This window comes from Schistocerca cancellata, chromosome 4, assembly GCF_023864275.1.
Source record: "Schistocerca cancellata isolate TAMUIC-IGC-003103 chromosome 4, iqSchCanc2.1, whole genome shotgun sequence".
Lineage (NCBI taxonomy): Eukaryota > Metazoa > Arthropoda > Insecta > Orthoptera > Acrididae > Schistocerca > Schistocerca cancellata.
Window position 1 is genome coordinate 638,626,557 of NC_064629.1, and position 17,649 is coordinate 638,644,205.

At 42.0% G+C, this 17,649-nt stretch overlaps 1 protein-coding gene across 1 annotated transcript in view; it reads left to right on the top strand.

Annotated features, from left to right (window-relative positions):
- The first annotated feature begins 16,717 nt into the window (after positions 1–16,717).
- LOC126183236 (delta(24)-sterol reductase-like) overlaps positions 16,718–17,649 on the top strand; it is a 70,761-nt gene continuing 69,829 nt past the window's right edge. Inside the window, exon 1 of the mRNA XM_049925027.1 lies at positions 16,718–16,910. Coding sequence (XP_049780984.1) covers positions 16,725–16,910 — 186 coding nt within the window. The 5' untranslated portion in view covers positions 16,718–16,724. The remainder of the gene's footprint in view (positions 16,911–17,649) is intronic.

Here is a 17,649-nt window from a genome sequence, read left to right on the forward strand (position 1 = left end):
GCGGTCCGGTCCCAGGTCGACGGGCACGAGCACCTTCCGCCGACCACTGGCGACAACATCGATGTACTGTGGAGACCTCACGCCCCACGTGTTGAGCAATTAGGCGGTACGTCCACCCGGCCTCCCGCATGCCCACTATACACCCTCGCTCAAAGTCCGTCAACTGCACATACGGTTCACGTCCACGCTGTCGCGGCATGCTACCAGTGTTAAAGACTGCGATGGAGCTCCGTATGCCACGGCAAACTGGCTGACACTGACGGCGGCGGTGCACAAATGCTGCGCAGCTAGCGCCATTCGACGACCAACACCGCGGTTCCTGGTGTGTCCGCTGTGCCGTGCGTGTGATCATTGCTTGTACAGCCCTCTCGCAGTGTCCGGAGCAAGTATGGTGGGTCTGACACACCGGTGTCAATGTGTTCTTTTTTCCATTTCCAGGAGTGTATTTTCGCTTCTAAGTTTCGACTCAGTCGCTTCCGGACCAGGATCCCTTACCTCAAATTGATACATTTGCCTTTCTCCATCATCCCTGAATGTTTGTACCGTCATCATGGAATCACCCTGTATGTAAGTTTCTAGTCATAATTATAAAAGCATCTGTGACCATAATGCACGAAAAATTATTACCAAACAAAATGTAATATGTATACTCTGGTCCAGAAAAAACAGAACACCTTGAACGGCTAGAGATAGGACGTTCATATTCACAGGACATGTACGTTAGTATGTTCTGCAGAAATGATTAGGATTTTAACCATGTCGGTCCTAGAATACAAGGTGAAATCGATATCACGGCGCAACATCACCTAACGGTAAAATGTGCCTGCGACTTTCGTAGTCGCTATGAACCGAAGGTAATGGATCTGACAAGGGAACCTCCCCATCGCAGCCCCCTCACATTTACTTATAAGTTGGCACAGTGGATAGGCCTTGAAAAACTGAACACACATCAATCTAGAAAACAGGAAGAAGTTGTGTGGAACTATGAAAAAATGAGCAAAATATATAAACTGTGTTGCCCATGTGCAAGATAAGCAACATCAAGGATAACACAAACACAGGAGCGTTGTGGTCCCGTGGTTAGTGTGAGTAGCTGCGGAACGAGAGGTCCTTGGTTCAAGTCTTCCCTCGACTGAAAAGATTAATTCTTTATTTTCAGTTTATGTGACAAACTATTATGTTTTCATCAGTGTTTTGGGAGTGCTTATCACATCCACAAGAAAACCTAAATCGGGCAAGGTAGAAGATTCTTTTTACCCATTCGCCAAGTGTACAAGTTGCGTGGGTCGACAACAAATTCCTGTCATGTGACACACATGCCGTCACCAGTGTCGTATACAATATATCAGACGTGTTTTTCTGTGGAGGAATCGGTTGACCTATGACCTTGTGATCAAATGTTTTCGGTTCCGATTGGAGAGGCACGTCCTTTCGTCTACTAATTGCACGATTTTGCGGTGCGGTCGCAAAACACAGACCTAAACTTATTACAGTGAACAGTGACGTCAATGAACGAACGGGCAGATCATAACTTTGCGAAAATAAAGAAACAAAATGTTTCACTCGAGGGAGGACTTGAACCAAGGACCTCTCGTTCCGAAGCTGCTCACGCTAACGACGAGATCACGGCGCTACTGAGTCTACAGGCTCATTGATGTTGCCTATGTTGCACATGGACTACTCTGTTTGTATATTTTGCTTATTTTTTCATAGTTCCACACAACTTCTTCCTGTTTTCTCGATGTGTGTTCAGTTTTTCAAGGCCTATCCACTGTGCCAACTTATAACTAAATCTGAGGGGGGTGCGATGGGGAGGTTCCCTTGTGAGTAACTTGAGCAGACGTTCAGGATGCCTCGCAGACGTAAGCGTCAACCGTACCGTCAAACCAGTGAGTTTGAAAGAGGGCGCATTATTGGCATAAGAGAATGTGATGCATCCATCTGGGAAACTGCTGTTAGTGTGGGACGAACTTTTTTGGCAGTGAAACGGGTGTGTGCAGAATGGTTCACGTGGGGCCGCAGAGCACGACGAGATGGGTTAGGTTGCACCTGCCAAGAAAATCGACACGTCATCCGAGTGGCACTGCAAGACAGATCTGCGTCCTTCTCGGCTCTGGCACAACAATGGAACACATCGTACACTATCAGGGGTGACAGTCCGTCGTCGTTCTTTACAGCATGGGTTACGTACGCGTCGTCCACTTTTCCATCTACGTTTGACCAATGTGCGGAAACATGCTAGACGGCAGTGGTGTATGAAACGACGTCACTGGGGACAGGAATGGCATCAGATAGTGTTTTCGGACGCACCCAGGTTCCGTTTGTTTGAAACTGATGGTTGCATTTTGGTTTGCCGCAGACAGGGGGAGAGGCATCACAGTGACTGCTTTTGCACAAGACGTACAGCTCCAATTCAAAGGCCTTACAATGTAGGGTGCTACTGGGTACAGCCACAAATCACAGCTAGTGCGTGTCCAGGGCACTGTGACCAGTGTGACCTATGTGAAGACATCCTACGACTCATAGCCATATTCTTTCTGCAAAACAATCCACGACCACGTGTTGCTGTACGAACACGTGCCTTACTGATGTCACAGGATGTCAGCCTTTTGCCGTGGCCCGCCAAATCAGCAGACTTGTCGCTAATCGAAAATGTGTGGGGTATGGTGAAATGACGGGTGCAGTGCTTTGATTATCACAGATGAACTTTGGAACCAGGTGAATGCAGCATGGATGGCTATACCAGAGGACGCCATTCGTGCCTTATACGCGACGATGCCATCACGCACGGAGCCATTTATCATGGCTCATGGTGGACCCCATGCCTGCTAACACACAGGACACATGCTGAACACAGGTGACAAAAATGCTAATCATTTCTGCAGAATATACGAGGGTGAGTCAAATGAAAACCTTAAATATTTTTTGAATATTATTTATTGTGCAGAAGTGGTACAAAGCTGTATCACATTTCAACATAATCTCCCCCACGCTCAATGCAAGTCCTCCAGCGCTTACAAAGTGCGTAAATTCCTTTAGGAAAAAACTCGTTTGGTAGTCCGCGCAACCACTCATGCACCGCGTAGCGTACCTCTTCATCAGAACGGAACTTCTTTCCTCCCATTGCGTCTTTAAGTGGTCCAAACATACGGAAATCACTCGGGGCAAGGTCTGGTGAGTATGGTGGATGAGGAAGACACTTAAAATGCAGGTTTGTGATTGTTGCAACTGTTGTACGGGCATGTGGGGCCTTGCATTGTCAAGTTGCAAAAGGACACCGGCTGACTGCAATCCACGTTGCTTTGATTTGATTGCAGGCTGCAGATGATTTTTTAGGAGATCTGTGTATGATGCACTGGTGACAGTGGTCCCTCTAGGCATGTAATGCTCCAAAATAGCGCCTTTTTCGCTCCAACAGTGAGTCAGCATAACCTTCCCTGCTGATGGTTCTGTTCGAAACTCCTTTGGTTTTGGTGATGAGGAATAGTGACATTCCTTGCTCGTTCTCTTCGTTTCCGGTTGGTGGAAGTGAACCCAGGTTTCGTCCCCAGTAACGATTCTTGCATGGAAGCCGTCACCTTCTCATTCAAAGCGCCGAAGAAGTTCTTCACAAGCATCAACACGTCATTCTCTCATTTCGGGAGTCAGCTGCCGTGGCACCCATCTTGCAGACACTTTGTGAAACTGGAGCACATCATGCACAATGTGGTGTGCTGACCCATGACTAATCTGTAAACGCGCTGCAATGTCATTCAGTGTCACTCGGCGGTTTTCCTTCACTATGGCTTCAACTGCTGCAATGTTCTGTGGAGTCACAACTCATTGTGCCTGACCTGGACGAGGAGCATATTCCACTGAAGTCGCACCATTTGCGAACATCCTACTCCGTTTGTAGACTTGCTGCTGTGACAAACATGCATCACCGTACTAAACCTTCATTCGTCGATGAATTTCAATAGGTTTCACACCTTCACTACGCAAAAAAGCAAATAACAGAACGCTGTTCTTCCCTAGTGCAAGTCGAAAAAGGGGCGGCCGTCTTTATACTGATACTGCGACGGTATGTGTGCATCTGCACTATGCTGCCACCTACAGGCCATTCTGCACGCTGTTTGTAGCACGCTTCCCAATTTACAGGATAGCGGCGCGAAATTTCGATTTGTTATTACAAATTTAAGGTTTTCATTTGACTCACCCTCATACTTATGTACATGTCCTGTGAATATGAAAGACCTATCTCTAGTCGTTTAAGGTGTTCCGTTTTTTTCTGACCATGAGTGTACATCTAGTGAATAAACCGGAAATTAAATTTGTTACCTTATATTCTTACTATTCTTCTTATTTATAAAATACCCATACCTTGATCCCCACAAACTCAATCGTATTGGCAGTTCACTGCATATTAATGCATATAACATTCAGGTTGAAATGAAACACCGTTTAGAAAGACTACATTCATTTTTTTTAGAATTTCAGCTAATATTGTAGTGTATGTGAACAAGCCAAAATATGCACACATTTCTTTAGCAGCATAAGGTGGTAGTGGTACATCATATAAGGGACAGTTGGATACAAACGAGGCAGATGGAAAAAGGAAAGTAAGCTGTTTATTATTTCAAAAGTAACCGCCATAACCGTTAATACGTTTATCCCGCTGTGAGATGAGACGGTCAGTACCTTCATGGAAAAGTGTTCGCGGTTGCCTACGGAACCAACATTGTAGACAGGCGTGCTCCTCTTCATCGGAAGCATATCGATGGCCGCAAATGTTCCAAAAATATGAAAATCGCAGGGGCATAGATCGGGATTCTATGGGGGATGTTTAAGGAGTTCCCAGCGAAACTTCTGCTGCATACGCCAAACAACCTTGTTCTAGAACCCGTAGACTCTTCCATTCAGAACTCAACAAACAAACTTTCAGATTTTTTCAGGGATATCTTCTAGAATATTTTGGCATCATAAGGGACCACGGTCTCCGACGGGTCGCTACAGAGTAATAACGTAATTATGATTCATTCGGTTTGTTACCGCAATAACCTTTGCTTCTGTGAAAATACGTTCACAAGTGAGCAGAAGCCTGTAGTAGGTAATAACAAAAACGTGCAACACACGACACAAAATAATGCAATAATACTCAGATAATGCAAAGTTTCTACGATGTGGTTGCCGTCCCTACGGAAATAGCTCTACATGGCGTTTTTCTGCCGCTGTTCCATTGAATTCAGTGAACCTACATACGATGGACACAGCGACCGAATGTTCAACAGTAAACGTATACATACTTCTGTTGTGTCACTGTTAACATACAACCAAGACTGTCGGAAGATATCCCTGAACAAACTCTGAAAGTTTTTCGGTGAAGTTCTCGTTCACTCTGTATATATAATGTTGTCTACATGACGTAATTTGGAACTAAGTTGCACTTTACCAACTATGAAATAATTTCTTTTATTTCTGAGCGATTTTAAGATATCATATCAGTAAAAAGTGACCGTATTGTTAGCAATATATCTATTTTTGTTTTAATTTTATATATGTTCTATATAATATAGTTTCTTTCCACACCAGGTGTAACAAATCACATGAAGAGACATACATAAATGCAAGATCGTGATGAAAGATCTGTAGGGTCCGGAACGTTATCATGCATACTTTGAAAAGAAGGTTTTTACGCGTGAAGGGAAGCTTTATTTATACATTCATCTGAATTACCATAGTCATGTTTATTTCAAACGTAATGCATGAGGCTATTTCCGTCTACTTGGTCCTGTTTTGATTTCCTCCTGGTTATATTTTCCTTGCGTGATATTTCTTCTTCGATGGCAGATTTCTTTCGCTCCTTCCTCTGTGTAATCCCAAATTTTGTTTATTTGTAATTAGATATTATCTCTCTCCAGTACTTTATTGCTTTCTTCTTTGTGTCATAAGCCCTTGATTCGTATTCTGTTTTAACCAGCCTATCTATATCATCTCTCAGACTAAGTCATCCGGAAGATTTTTCCCCTCTTTTCTTTTCTGAAATTTCCTTTCTCTTCGTTAATGACTTCTTCTACATATAATCTTAAGTGTATCGGTAAACCGTAGACGTGTCTTGCAACCGTCCTATATGTCCTTGTGATTCTTTATTTTATACTACCGTTGTTCATAGTAGCATTTTTATCTTTAGTAACCATCCCTATTCTAGGCAGGATTTTCAAATCGTTAATACATTTTATGTTTTTAAATGAATTCTGTAGGTTCAAATGGTTCAAATGGCTCTGAGCACTATGGGACTTAACAGCTGTGGTCATCAGTCCCCTAGAACTCAGAACTACTTAAACCTAACTAACCTAAGGACATCACACACATCCATGCCCGAGGCAGGATTCGAACCTGCGACCGTAGCAGTCGCGCGGTTGCGGACTGAGCGCCTAGAACCGCTCGGCAGCCACGGCCGGCTAATTCTGTAGGTCTTCAAATACAACAAACTTGCCACGTTTTTTATTTGATTATTTTTCGCAATAGTATGCACAATATCAGACCCGCTTCTCTGTTACCTTTGTCTGTCATGAAGCCTAACTTAGTTCCTCATTGGGAAAATTTCCCGAACTTTCACCTCATTGCGTACCTTATCTTTTTGAACTCTGAGTGTCGTGTCTTAAGAGTAACGGTTTCGTGCAGTTAGCTGTAATGAGTGCTTCTAGGGTGCAGTGTCATGTCTGAGTTGTTTATGGGAACGGGAATATCGAGAAACCCTGCGCCGGCATGTAGTCGACTCCCACTAAGTGGGCGGTAGGGTCAAGGGCCAATCCGAGGAACTAAAGACCATGGACATTGCTCAGTACTGCGAGGAGGTTATTTATTTAAATCAACACATTGGTTTACAGTAAGGTGATAAGAAGCTTTAAATCTTCGACTCCTCTCCCATTACTAGGTTCGAATCCACGTCTGGCATGATTTAGGTTTGCTGTAGTGTCTCCAAATTACTTACAGCGAATTAAATGTTAGTTCCTTTGAGAAGCTAAGCCTAATTTCCTATATCATCTTCTTCCAGTCCGAGCTTCTGCTTTATATCTGAAGACCTCGGCGTCGGCGCTGTCTATGTTCTCCTCCTCTTTCCAGCCATACACGCATGATCATAACTTATTTCGCTACCGCGACTAGAACTGACCCCAACTGTACTTGTATGCGTTAAAGACTACGTCAGGGGAGGAATATTGCAGACGGTAATGCTTTTCTGAAAATTTAATGGTTCGTCTCATGTAATTATGTAACATACAGTCTGGACAACAGATCAGATACACTGACAAAAACGAAAAAAAAAAAAAGATCACAACATCAAGACGGAGTTTTGCGACATAAACAAAAGTTGGTAGATGTGTTTCTACATCTGAAAGATGAAGTCTATTAAAACTTCACGCCGGTCGCATAAGAGCGGCGCTAGTAGTGACACTATGAGGATGCAAACCAGGTTTGCTTAATAAATACACGATCTAACGATCGTGAGCGTTAGTTACTTTTGAGAGTGGACGTGATGAGTCGATGATGTCAAGAATGCCTCTGAGGTGACATAGACACCATTATCAACACCTTACTGAGTCTGAACGAGGTCGTGTAATGGGACTATGAGAAGCTGAATGTTCTTTTTGCGATATTTCAGAAAGATTTGGCGGTAATGTAGTGACTGAACATGACTGTTGGCAGAGGTGGTCTCAAGAATGTACCGTCGCTAGGAGACCGGGCTCCGGACGAGCACGTGACACTACCGAGAGGAAAGACCATCGTGTTTGGTATATGGCCCTGGTGCACCATACTGCATCTGCAGCAGCAATTTGAGCAGCAGTTGGCATCACAGTCACGAAACGTACTGTTACAAATGGGTTACTTGAAGGACAGCTCCGAGTCAGACGCCCTCTAGCGTGCACTCCACTGACCCCAGACCACCGCCATTTGCGACATGAATGATGTCAAGCGAGAGCTTATTGGAGGACTGGGTGGAAAGCTATTGTGTTTACTGATGAAATCTGGTTCTGCTTCTGTGCCAGTGATGGCGGTGTGTTGGTTAGAAGGAGGCCATTTCAGGTTCTGCAACCAACCTATCTGCGTGCTGGACGCAGTGGACCTACATCGGTGTTATGGTCTGGGGTACGATTTTGTGTGATAGCAAGAGCACTCTCGTGGTTATCTCAAGCACCTTGACTGTAGATTTGTACGTCAATCAAATGATTCGGTCTGTTGTGCTGCCATTCATGAACAGCATTCCGGGGGACGTTTTCCAACAGGATAACGCTCGCCCATCTACCGCTGTTATAATCCAACATGCTCTACAGTGTGTCGAGGTGTTGTCTTGTCTCTCTTTACTCTTTTGTTCTTTAACCTACTGTTGTCTCCAGTCGAGCACATCTGGGAAATCATCGTCATCTACTTCAACGCCATCTACAAACAGCATTAAGCGTCCGTGTATTGACCGACCAAGTGCAACAGGCATTTAACTCCAGCCCATAAACTGATATCCGGCACATGAACACCACAATGCATGCACGTTTCCACGCTTGCATTCAAAATTCTCGCAGTTATAGCCGTTATTAATGTACCAACATTTCACATTTTGCAATGAGTTAAGCTGTAATCTTGCAATGTTAGTCATTTAAATATGTTACCTAGACAAATGTGTTACCGAAATTTCATTACTCTACATTAATTACTGTTTAGTATTGCGATTTGTTTCCGTCAGTGTAATTTCCTCCTTCCCTAGTGTTCCACTGATTTCGGATGATATTGTATAAACTCCAGTAGACTTGGCAGTGTTCAAATAATTAGGTGCTCAGTCAGGGTCGGAAAGCTGTACCGCAACGTTCAACGTTGTCCTCTGCCTATCAACTTCCCTTTGCATTTTTGATGGGAAGCGTTCTACAGACCTCCCATATATTTTTGACATACCTCGACACTTCGTAGGTCACAGCTTTAACTTGTCCAAAATAGCGTGTTTCGTCATGTACTTAGTAGCAATTCTTCCTTAATACCATCTTTTTCATTTCTTTACATTTCTCTCTCAGCCAGTCTACTTTCCCGCTCATCTGCACTTACTAACATTTAGTTTCCAGACAACAGATACTGATATGTTCACTTTCATTTCTGCATGCTTGTAGTTTCTTCTTTCACCTGTAATCTTGATTATTCTGTCAGTATCCATGACTTCTTCACTTTTCTTTTTCCTGCAACTATTATGGCCTACTGGCCTGTCTCGTTTAAATTTTCTTCTTTAGTGTATTATACTCTTCCTGAAACAGTTTCCTTTACTTATCAGTATCCTACTTCATGATATGTACCCTCTCTCTTTACTCTTTTGTTCTTTAACCTACTGTTCAGCAACGTCAACCTATGTTTCGAGTTTACATCTGCACCTAAGAAGTTTTCCAGTACCGCATCTGTTCCCTAAATCTTTTTCTGTTCCAGATACATCATTATATGCTATGTTAATATTTTATAAGATATATACATATAATAATTACATGTAAAGGCTGATAGCTGTTTCACAGATACCTTCTCTCATGATACAGTCAACATGTCTCAGTCACTCTATCATTCCCCTCGGATGGTGACGAGTGGGGGACCCACCAACTAGTGCAGATGAAAATTTGTGCCGAACAGTAGTCGACTCCTGAGTAATAGATCTCGTCAGTGGTAGCGCTACGCATGTGAACGGGATCACACCCCCCAGTAGCTACGGCGACACACGTCGCTTGTCTGATTACTTGTGATAGGCCTCTGTGTTGACTTCATCTTCTAAGCTATCAATACGTCTTTTCGTCGATGAAGTAGTCAGTATGAAAGTCTGTCTGATGACAAAGTGCCCATACGTAATGCCTGGACAGAGTTTCGCCACAACTGAGGTGCAGTCCTCCCTGTATTCCCACATCCTCGTGGGAGGACTTCTCTGCAACTCGTCTTGTACTGGTCTGTAGGTTCATCTACCCATCGTCGACTTCCCCTTCACCAAAGCACCGATCAAGAAGGCGCCTTCATTCTTCCACATGGGCAGCGGCCGCGGCAGTTTCTGGTCAGAGAAGCCACACAGAGCGCATCATGTTTATGACTAGTTGTGGAACTGGTTTACTCTAGTAGGCAAACATTACTCCAGTATGTTTAAGCAGTTACGTTCAAGTCTAGATTATATTTTGTTCATTCGTAATGTTGTATTTGTACTGTGCTCATATAACTTTCCGACTGGTGAAACCCTTCAGATCAGCGTCACAATGTGTGACAATGATAACATAAAAACGAATTCATCCATGACATTTAATGACGAAGTTTTGTATCAGACTCTTAGATCTCAGTCAATAATAAGATTTCAAAGGGATTCATCATTCTAGAGACCTTCATAGCATTGGGAAATTAGAAACTTCATTCAGTGGGTGCAGTTAAAATTCCAACAGCAGCAGGGGCAGATGGAAAACTTCAAACAGATGGTGACACAGCACATTACTGTGGTTCATACACAGCCTATTCCAGTCATTTACGCACCAATTTCGCCTCAACCCATCCAGAATCTAAACCAACAATGAACGGCTTAGCAACATACGCAAAAAAGACTTGACCAGCAATTACCAGGCAACGCAACCAACGGCAATGAGTATCATTTTTTTTTTTCTTTACTGGAGTAGGACCCGTTGCGTTCTAGCTGCCGGATTCATGATATTATGCCATTTGACTGTTTTATGTTAAGGAAAAGTCATGAAAAGGTATAACGGCATTGAGTCTTAGATTCAGCAGGTAACTGTGTGTTACGAAAGTAGTAGCAGAAAACGCAAACCTGTGTGTCCCAAACTGGGGTCTAACTCATCGTATGGAGAAACCACGATTAAAGACATTATCATATTGCAAGTTTCCATCAAGAAAGAAGGGAAAAAGGCAGTTGTTCCCCAAGTGTCTTCCGTCACATACCTTAAAGTTGTTTGTAAAATGTACATTCAGCATACAGGGAAACAGCAAATCTCCAAAAGCGTTCGCTGAACAACATACAAGCAATAGATCATATTTAAACAACAGTTGTCATGCATTTAAATTTTTACAGTTCAGCTTAGGTTAGAAGATATCTGTCTGCCATTTTTCCCACTTAGATTGTGGTTTCCGAAGGTGGGTTGGACTGAGGCTACATACAAAAGACTGGAACTTGAATTAGATGGGATGGGTAGAATGGGCTAGAATTGATAGAATGAGAAGACTCAGGGCTAGTTTGGTAGTGGATGTTTTGTTGCTGCACGCCATTGAGATTAGAGTGGTAGGATAGGGGACCTGGGTAGATCATACTAAGGTTGAGAGATGGTCGCATATGAAGAGACCCTAGTTCTGAGAATAACTAGCTATTACGTTTAGGCAGAGTATGAATTATGAATCAAAGTACACACAACGATGGTGTACTGTTCTAAAATATTTATTATGTATTTCACAATTCGATTTTTGGCTGTTACGCCATCATCAGTTACAAAGATAAATATGTGGTGCAGTGAAACTTTGTAGCATCAAAGATTTTGAACTAGTGCATCTATAGAGTATCTACATTTCCAGAGATGAAAATTTTAGTGTTAGATTTAGTAGTGAAACGAGAGGAATTATTTAAGTGAAAATGCGATGTTAGGTTATTTAACTAAGAGAAAATATATGACTCATTAATTGCGAAACTATATACAAATTATAGCAACTGTTCATAGAAAAAAATAAATTGCAGAGTAAACATCGATGACATGTTCCAAGGGTACTAAGTGAAACGGTGTCATCCATATGAAGTAATTAGGTACAGTTCGGAAGAATTCAACACATTTGCATATGGTAACCAATAATCCTCACAGCATAAAACCTCAGAACAAGGAAGTTACCGGCCTGATGAAAGACAAGGCGAATGGCTCACATATTGTGGAGTTTGTGGCGCATAAATCGAAAATGGATGCTCACCATGTTGATGCAGGTGCCACACAAACACAGGCTAAGGGTGTGCATTATGTAAAAATGGTTCAAATGGCTCTAAGCACTATGGGACTTAACATCTGAGGTCATCAGTCCCCTAGAACTTAGACCTACTTAAACCTAACTAGCCTCAGGACATCACACACATCCATGCCTGAGGCAGGATTCGAACCTGCGACTGTAGCAGCAGCGCGGTTCCGGACTGAAGCGCCTAGAACTGCTCGGTCACAGCTGCCGGCATGCATTGTGCAGCCTCACAAGTTCTTACGATTGAAGACTACAGGGAATGTCTGTGGTGGTGGTGGTCGTGGTAAGTTCCTATGGGACAAAACGGCTGAGGTCATCAGTGCTAGGCTTACATGCCACTTAATCTAACTTAAACTAACTTACGCTAAGAACAACACACACACCCATGCCTGAGGGAGGATCTGAACTCCTGACAGGGGGGCCACGCCAACCGTGGCAAGGTGCCCTAGACCACGTGGCTATCCAACGCGGCAGAATGTCTGTATCACGGTGATACATGATTGGCACTGCTCCATTCTCACATTGTTCACTTCAGAATGATTGTGTGTGTGTGTGTGTGTGTGTGTGTGTGTGTGTGCGTGTGTGTGTGTGTGTGATAGATGAATCTTTTGTCATATTTGTGTGTGTGTGTGTGTGTGTGTGTGTATGCATGCATGTGAATCACTGCACACAATATGCACTTGAAAGATGTATACGTCATTATTACGTGTACTATGTACACATTTCACATTTTCTAGCACACTATATGTGCTTCTATATTTATGTGTGGATGCATGTCTGTGTTGTTATTTCTCCTTCAGCTGTGGCTGCTAGTCAACATTCATTATAAATATTCGACACAAATTTCCATAGTAGTAGTATTAATGTGATGAATCTCAGCAATCAGTTGCACTGCTGTAAATACTGTATATAGACTCATTCTCTTCCTTTGTCTCTTGGTGTTAGTATCATGTATCACTGCAAGCAGATCCTGCTATTCATGTATTAAAAAAATAATCTGCGTAATTGTGATACTTTTAAGCATATAAGTAATCGCTTTTTGAGAATGAAGAATAATCATTTGAAAAAATTATTGTAAATAACTTTGAAAAATGTATTGTTGATGACAATAAAGTGTAAGTTAATTTGTTATTTCAGTGTTCTTCTTTGTAGAAGACCCTAATCCTACCACTATGAACGTTATTGAAGGCTGGGAATGGAAACACATAAGAAAAGTTGTTCTATGTAGAACCTTTTTATTTTATTTATACATATATACACGCAATCAGTCAGTTTTTACAGTATTCTCCAAATAATCCTTTTCTTTATTCCTTGAATTCGGCCTGAATTGTATTCAGATCTATAGGTGCTATTACATACATAGGTATACCTTCAGAAAATTAAGCCTCCACAGATTTTATGCTTATAGAGCTTTCAGACACACATCTTGGTGTTCTATGAACACAGGCATTTATACACTGTTCTAATTGATTTATGTCTGCACTGTGTACACGCGAATAGTCAATATAGACACAATATGTAGCTCTAATAAAGGGATACCAGAAACTGTGTCTGTCTGCCGCAATCAGTAAAGCATAATGCAGGTTGCTTGAATTCAGCACTCATGAATGTTTAATTTATATGACCACACCTTCTGGTTTTAACTCAAGCACCGCCTCTCTACACATATCGTCACCCTTTAACTTGTCAATGTTAAATCTTCATGAATGTGCTGCTTCATCTCACTGTTTCTTTTCCAGAAGGAGGTATGGATTAGCAGGACGTGTGTTAAGGCTTGCACAGATCCTAAGTAAAATGTCAGGTAAACGGGATCAGCCAAAAACTTAAAACATATTGTAATTTAGTATTACACTTGTAATATACACTTTAATTTGTGTATACTGAGGTGTATAAAAGAATTTTACAGCATTTACTTCCACAGAGGGCGCTACTGAAGATATGCAGATGCTAAATTTCATATAACACTCAAGTTGTTGCTGCTGTTGTGTTCTTCAGTTCAAAGACTGGTCTTATGCAACTCTCCACGCTACTCTATCCTGTGCAAGGCTCTTCATCTCAGAATAACTGCTACAACCTACATCCTTTCGAGCCTGTTCACTGTATTCATCTCTTAGTCTGTCTGTACACTATTAACCCCCCACACCCCACTCATACCTCCAGTACTAAATTGGTGGTCCCTTGATGTCTCAGAATGTGTCATATCAATCGATACCTTCTTTTAATCAAATTTTGTTACAAATTTATTTTCTCCTGAATCCAATTCATTACCTACTCATCTGACCTTCGGCATTCTTCTGTAGCACCACACTTTGAAAGCTTCTATTCTCTTCTTGTTTAAACCGTTTATCGTCCATGTCTCACTGCATACAATGATACACTCTGGACAAATACCTTCAGAAAATACTTCGTACCACTTCAGTCTATATTCGATATTAACAAATTTCTCTTCTTCAGAAACTATGTTTTTGTCATTGCTAGTCTACATTTTATATCCTCTCTGCTTCGGCCATCATGTTATAGCAAAACTAATCTGCTACCTTTAGTGCCTTGTTTCCTAATCTAATTCCCTTAGCATCATCAGATTTAATTTGACTACATTCGCCGGCTGCGGTGGCCGAGCGGATCTAGGCGCTTCAGTCGGGAACCACGCGACTGCTACGGTCGCAGGTTCGAATCCTGCTTTGGGCATGGATGTGTGTGTTGTCCTTAGGTTAGTTAGGTTTAAGTAGTTCTAAGTTCTAGGGGACTGATGACCTCAGATGTTTAGTTCCATAGTGCTCAGAACCATTTCAACCATTTTTTTGACTACATTCCATTACCCTTGTTGTCCTCTTGCTAATGTTCACCTTATACCCTCCTTCCAAGATACTGTCCATTCTGTTCACCTGTTGTTCCAAGTCCTTTGCTGTGTCTGACAAGATTACTAAGTCATCGACAGACCTAGAAGTTTTTAATTCTTCTCCCTGAATTTTGATTCCTACTCGAAATTTTTCTTTGGTTTCCTTTATTGCTTGCTCAGTGTACAAACTGAAAAACATCGAGGATAGGCTACAACCTTGTCTCACTTCCTTTTCAACCACTGCTTCCTTCTCATGCCGCCAACGACCCTGCCCCCCCCCCCCCACCCCCCCCACACACACACACACTCTTGTAACTGCTGTCTGGTTTCTGTATAAGTTGTAAATTACCTTTCGCTTCCTGTATTTTACACTTGTTACTTTCAGAACTTCAAAGAGTCCAATCAACACTGTCAAGATTTCTCAAAATTTGCAAAGGCTATAAACGTAGATTTGCTTTTCCTTAAATTATCCTCTAACATAAATCTTAAGGTCACTATTGCTTTGGGTGTACCTACATTTCTCCGGAATCCAAACTAATCTTCCCTTCTTCCCTAAGGTCGGCTTGTACCAGTTTTTCAATTCTTTTGTCAATAATTCGTCTTAGTATTTTGTAACTATAAATTATTAAACTGATAGTTCGGTAATATTCGCAGTTGTCAGCACCTGCCTTCTATGGAAACGGAATCATTACATTTTTATTGAAGTCTGAGGGTGTTTAGCCTGTCTCATACATTTTGCCTACCAGGTGGAATAGTTTTGTCATGGCTGGTTCTCCCAAGGATGGGCCTTGTTCCAACTTTAGGCTTTCAGTGCTCTGTCAAATTTATCTTGAAGTATCCTACCTCCTGTCTGTTTTTGTCTACGTTCTTTTCCCTTTCTCTAAATGATACGCATTTACGTTATCTGTTATTATTAATTATATGTACATCATCTTGTTCTTAGTGGAACCAATTGATGCCTACGAGGCATATCCAGAAATGAAGAGTATTCAATTGCCAGTAACAATAACAACACTCAACAATCAATCAAATTATCATAAAAATTATAAAAATTAAAAAGTCAATAATTATGAGGTGTTTAAAAATGCCGCATAGCTGTATCAAGGTGCTTCATTCGCAAGTACCGGTTTCACTTGAGTGGAGACATATCTTCAGGTTTCTGTATAAAAGTTTCTCTGTGAAATTTTTGAAATGGTTGAAATACAGAACCACAGTGATGAAATTCAACAACAAACAATGATATTTAGTCATAGTGATTATATTTCCATAATCTTGATGGACACTTGCGGAGTCCAAGCTTTGAGGAAGCTATCCATGTTAAGAGATTAAGGGTCAAGCCACGTTGGTGGGTTGTCATAACAAAACTGTTTACACCCAAAACATGCTTGTCAAAATGTACAAAACATGACTCCTGAATTAGCCAGCCCTTGATGAAAACGGGGGAACACTACTGTCAACGGGGACAAAATGTCTAAATATTAACTAACACCTAGGAAAAGCGGTCTAGCAAGGAACCGAAACATGGAGAAGGTACAGATCTGCAAAACAGCTTACCGGATAACACTCTTTTCCTTGCTTCACTTTTTTTGTCAGGCGTGCTATATACACACTGGATGGTAGAGGTTTATGCTAAAATGAAAAATATTCGAGATTCGAATAGTAAAGCAAGAGGCACTAAGAGCGTGCAGAGAAATGTCCTGTTCGCATGTGGAACGAGAATGTTCATCGTCATATGCAGAGGATCTTCGTGACTGTTGATGTAGATGCAGGCACAAATTAGAATTGAAGGGCGACGGAATAGGCCCGGTCAAGAGCTGTTACGTAACGTCAGAGCTCATGTGTGAGTGATGCTCGTTGACCGAGATAAAAGGACCGGCTCGATTGCTGAGAGCTCATTCACGCCGCGCCTCCTACCATGACAGCATCTTTGTCACCGCTGGAGTATCTTATCGTGCATTACAGATGGGTTCTCGTGTGCTTTGTTCTGCTGCCTGTGTCTCTGGTGTACGACTTGTTCTACTACGTGAGGAGTTACATCATCTTCAAGCTGAACAGTGCTCCGCATAAGCATGGCGACAAAGTGAAACACGTACAGCGACAGGTAAGGTCATAATAATCTACCTTCTCGAAAAATGCATCATTACTGATACTCTTGTGGTGGTTACTGTACATTGATGTGTCGTTCGTGAATGAAAAAGCTATTTTCTGAAGACTTTATGAACTTTTCAAAGTTTTTTCAGTAATCTTTCATAGCATTTGTCTCGAATTTGACATCTCACTTTGGACTTTCGAGAAAGTACATAATGCACGGAACTAGGCAGCGGAGAGGAACTTACACCGTGTAAGAAACAAGCAGGTCTTGCTCGGCGAGTAGGTGATAATTCTGCTTTCGTAGATTCGAAAATGAATGAAAGAAGGGCGAAAGATTAAGGCTTAACGTAACGTCTATGTCTAGGCCATAGAGACAGAGTACAAGCTCGGAGTGGGGAAAGATAGAGAATAACATACACCGTACACTTCCAAAGCATCCGAGACATCCTGGCACTCTGCTTAAGTCATTTACGGATTTGAACTGAAAAGATAGAGAATAACATACACCGTGCACTTCCAAAGCATCTGAGACTTCCTGGCGCTCTGCGTAAATCATTTACGGATTTGAACTGCCAACCTTCCGAATCGTGGGTTCAGAAATACTGTGCACGTATGGGGCTTTTAATGGATGTTTGTTGTCTATATATTACTTGTGTTGTTTACTGAGTCTTTTATTATTTCCCTGACAAATGGTTTGCAATTTTTGAATGAGAACATTTTTGCCGCTGACTGTGTTTATTCGGATGTCA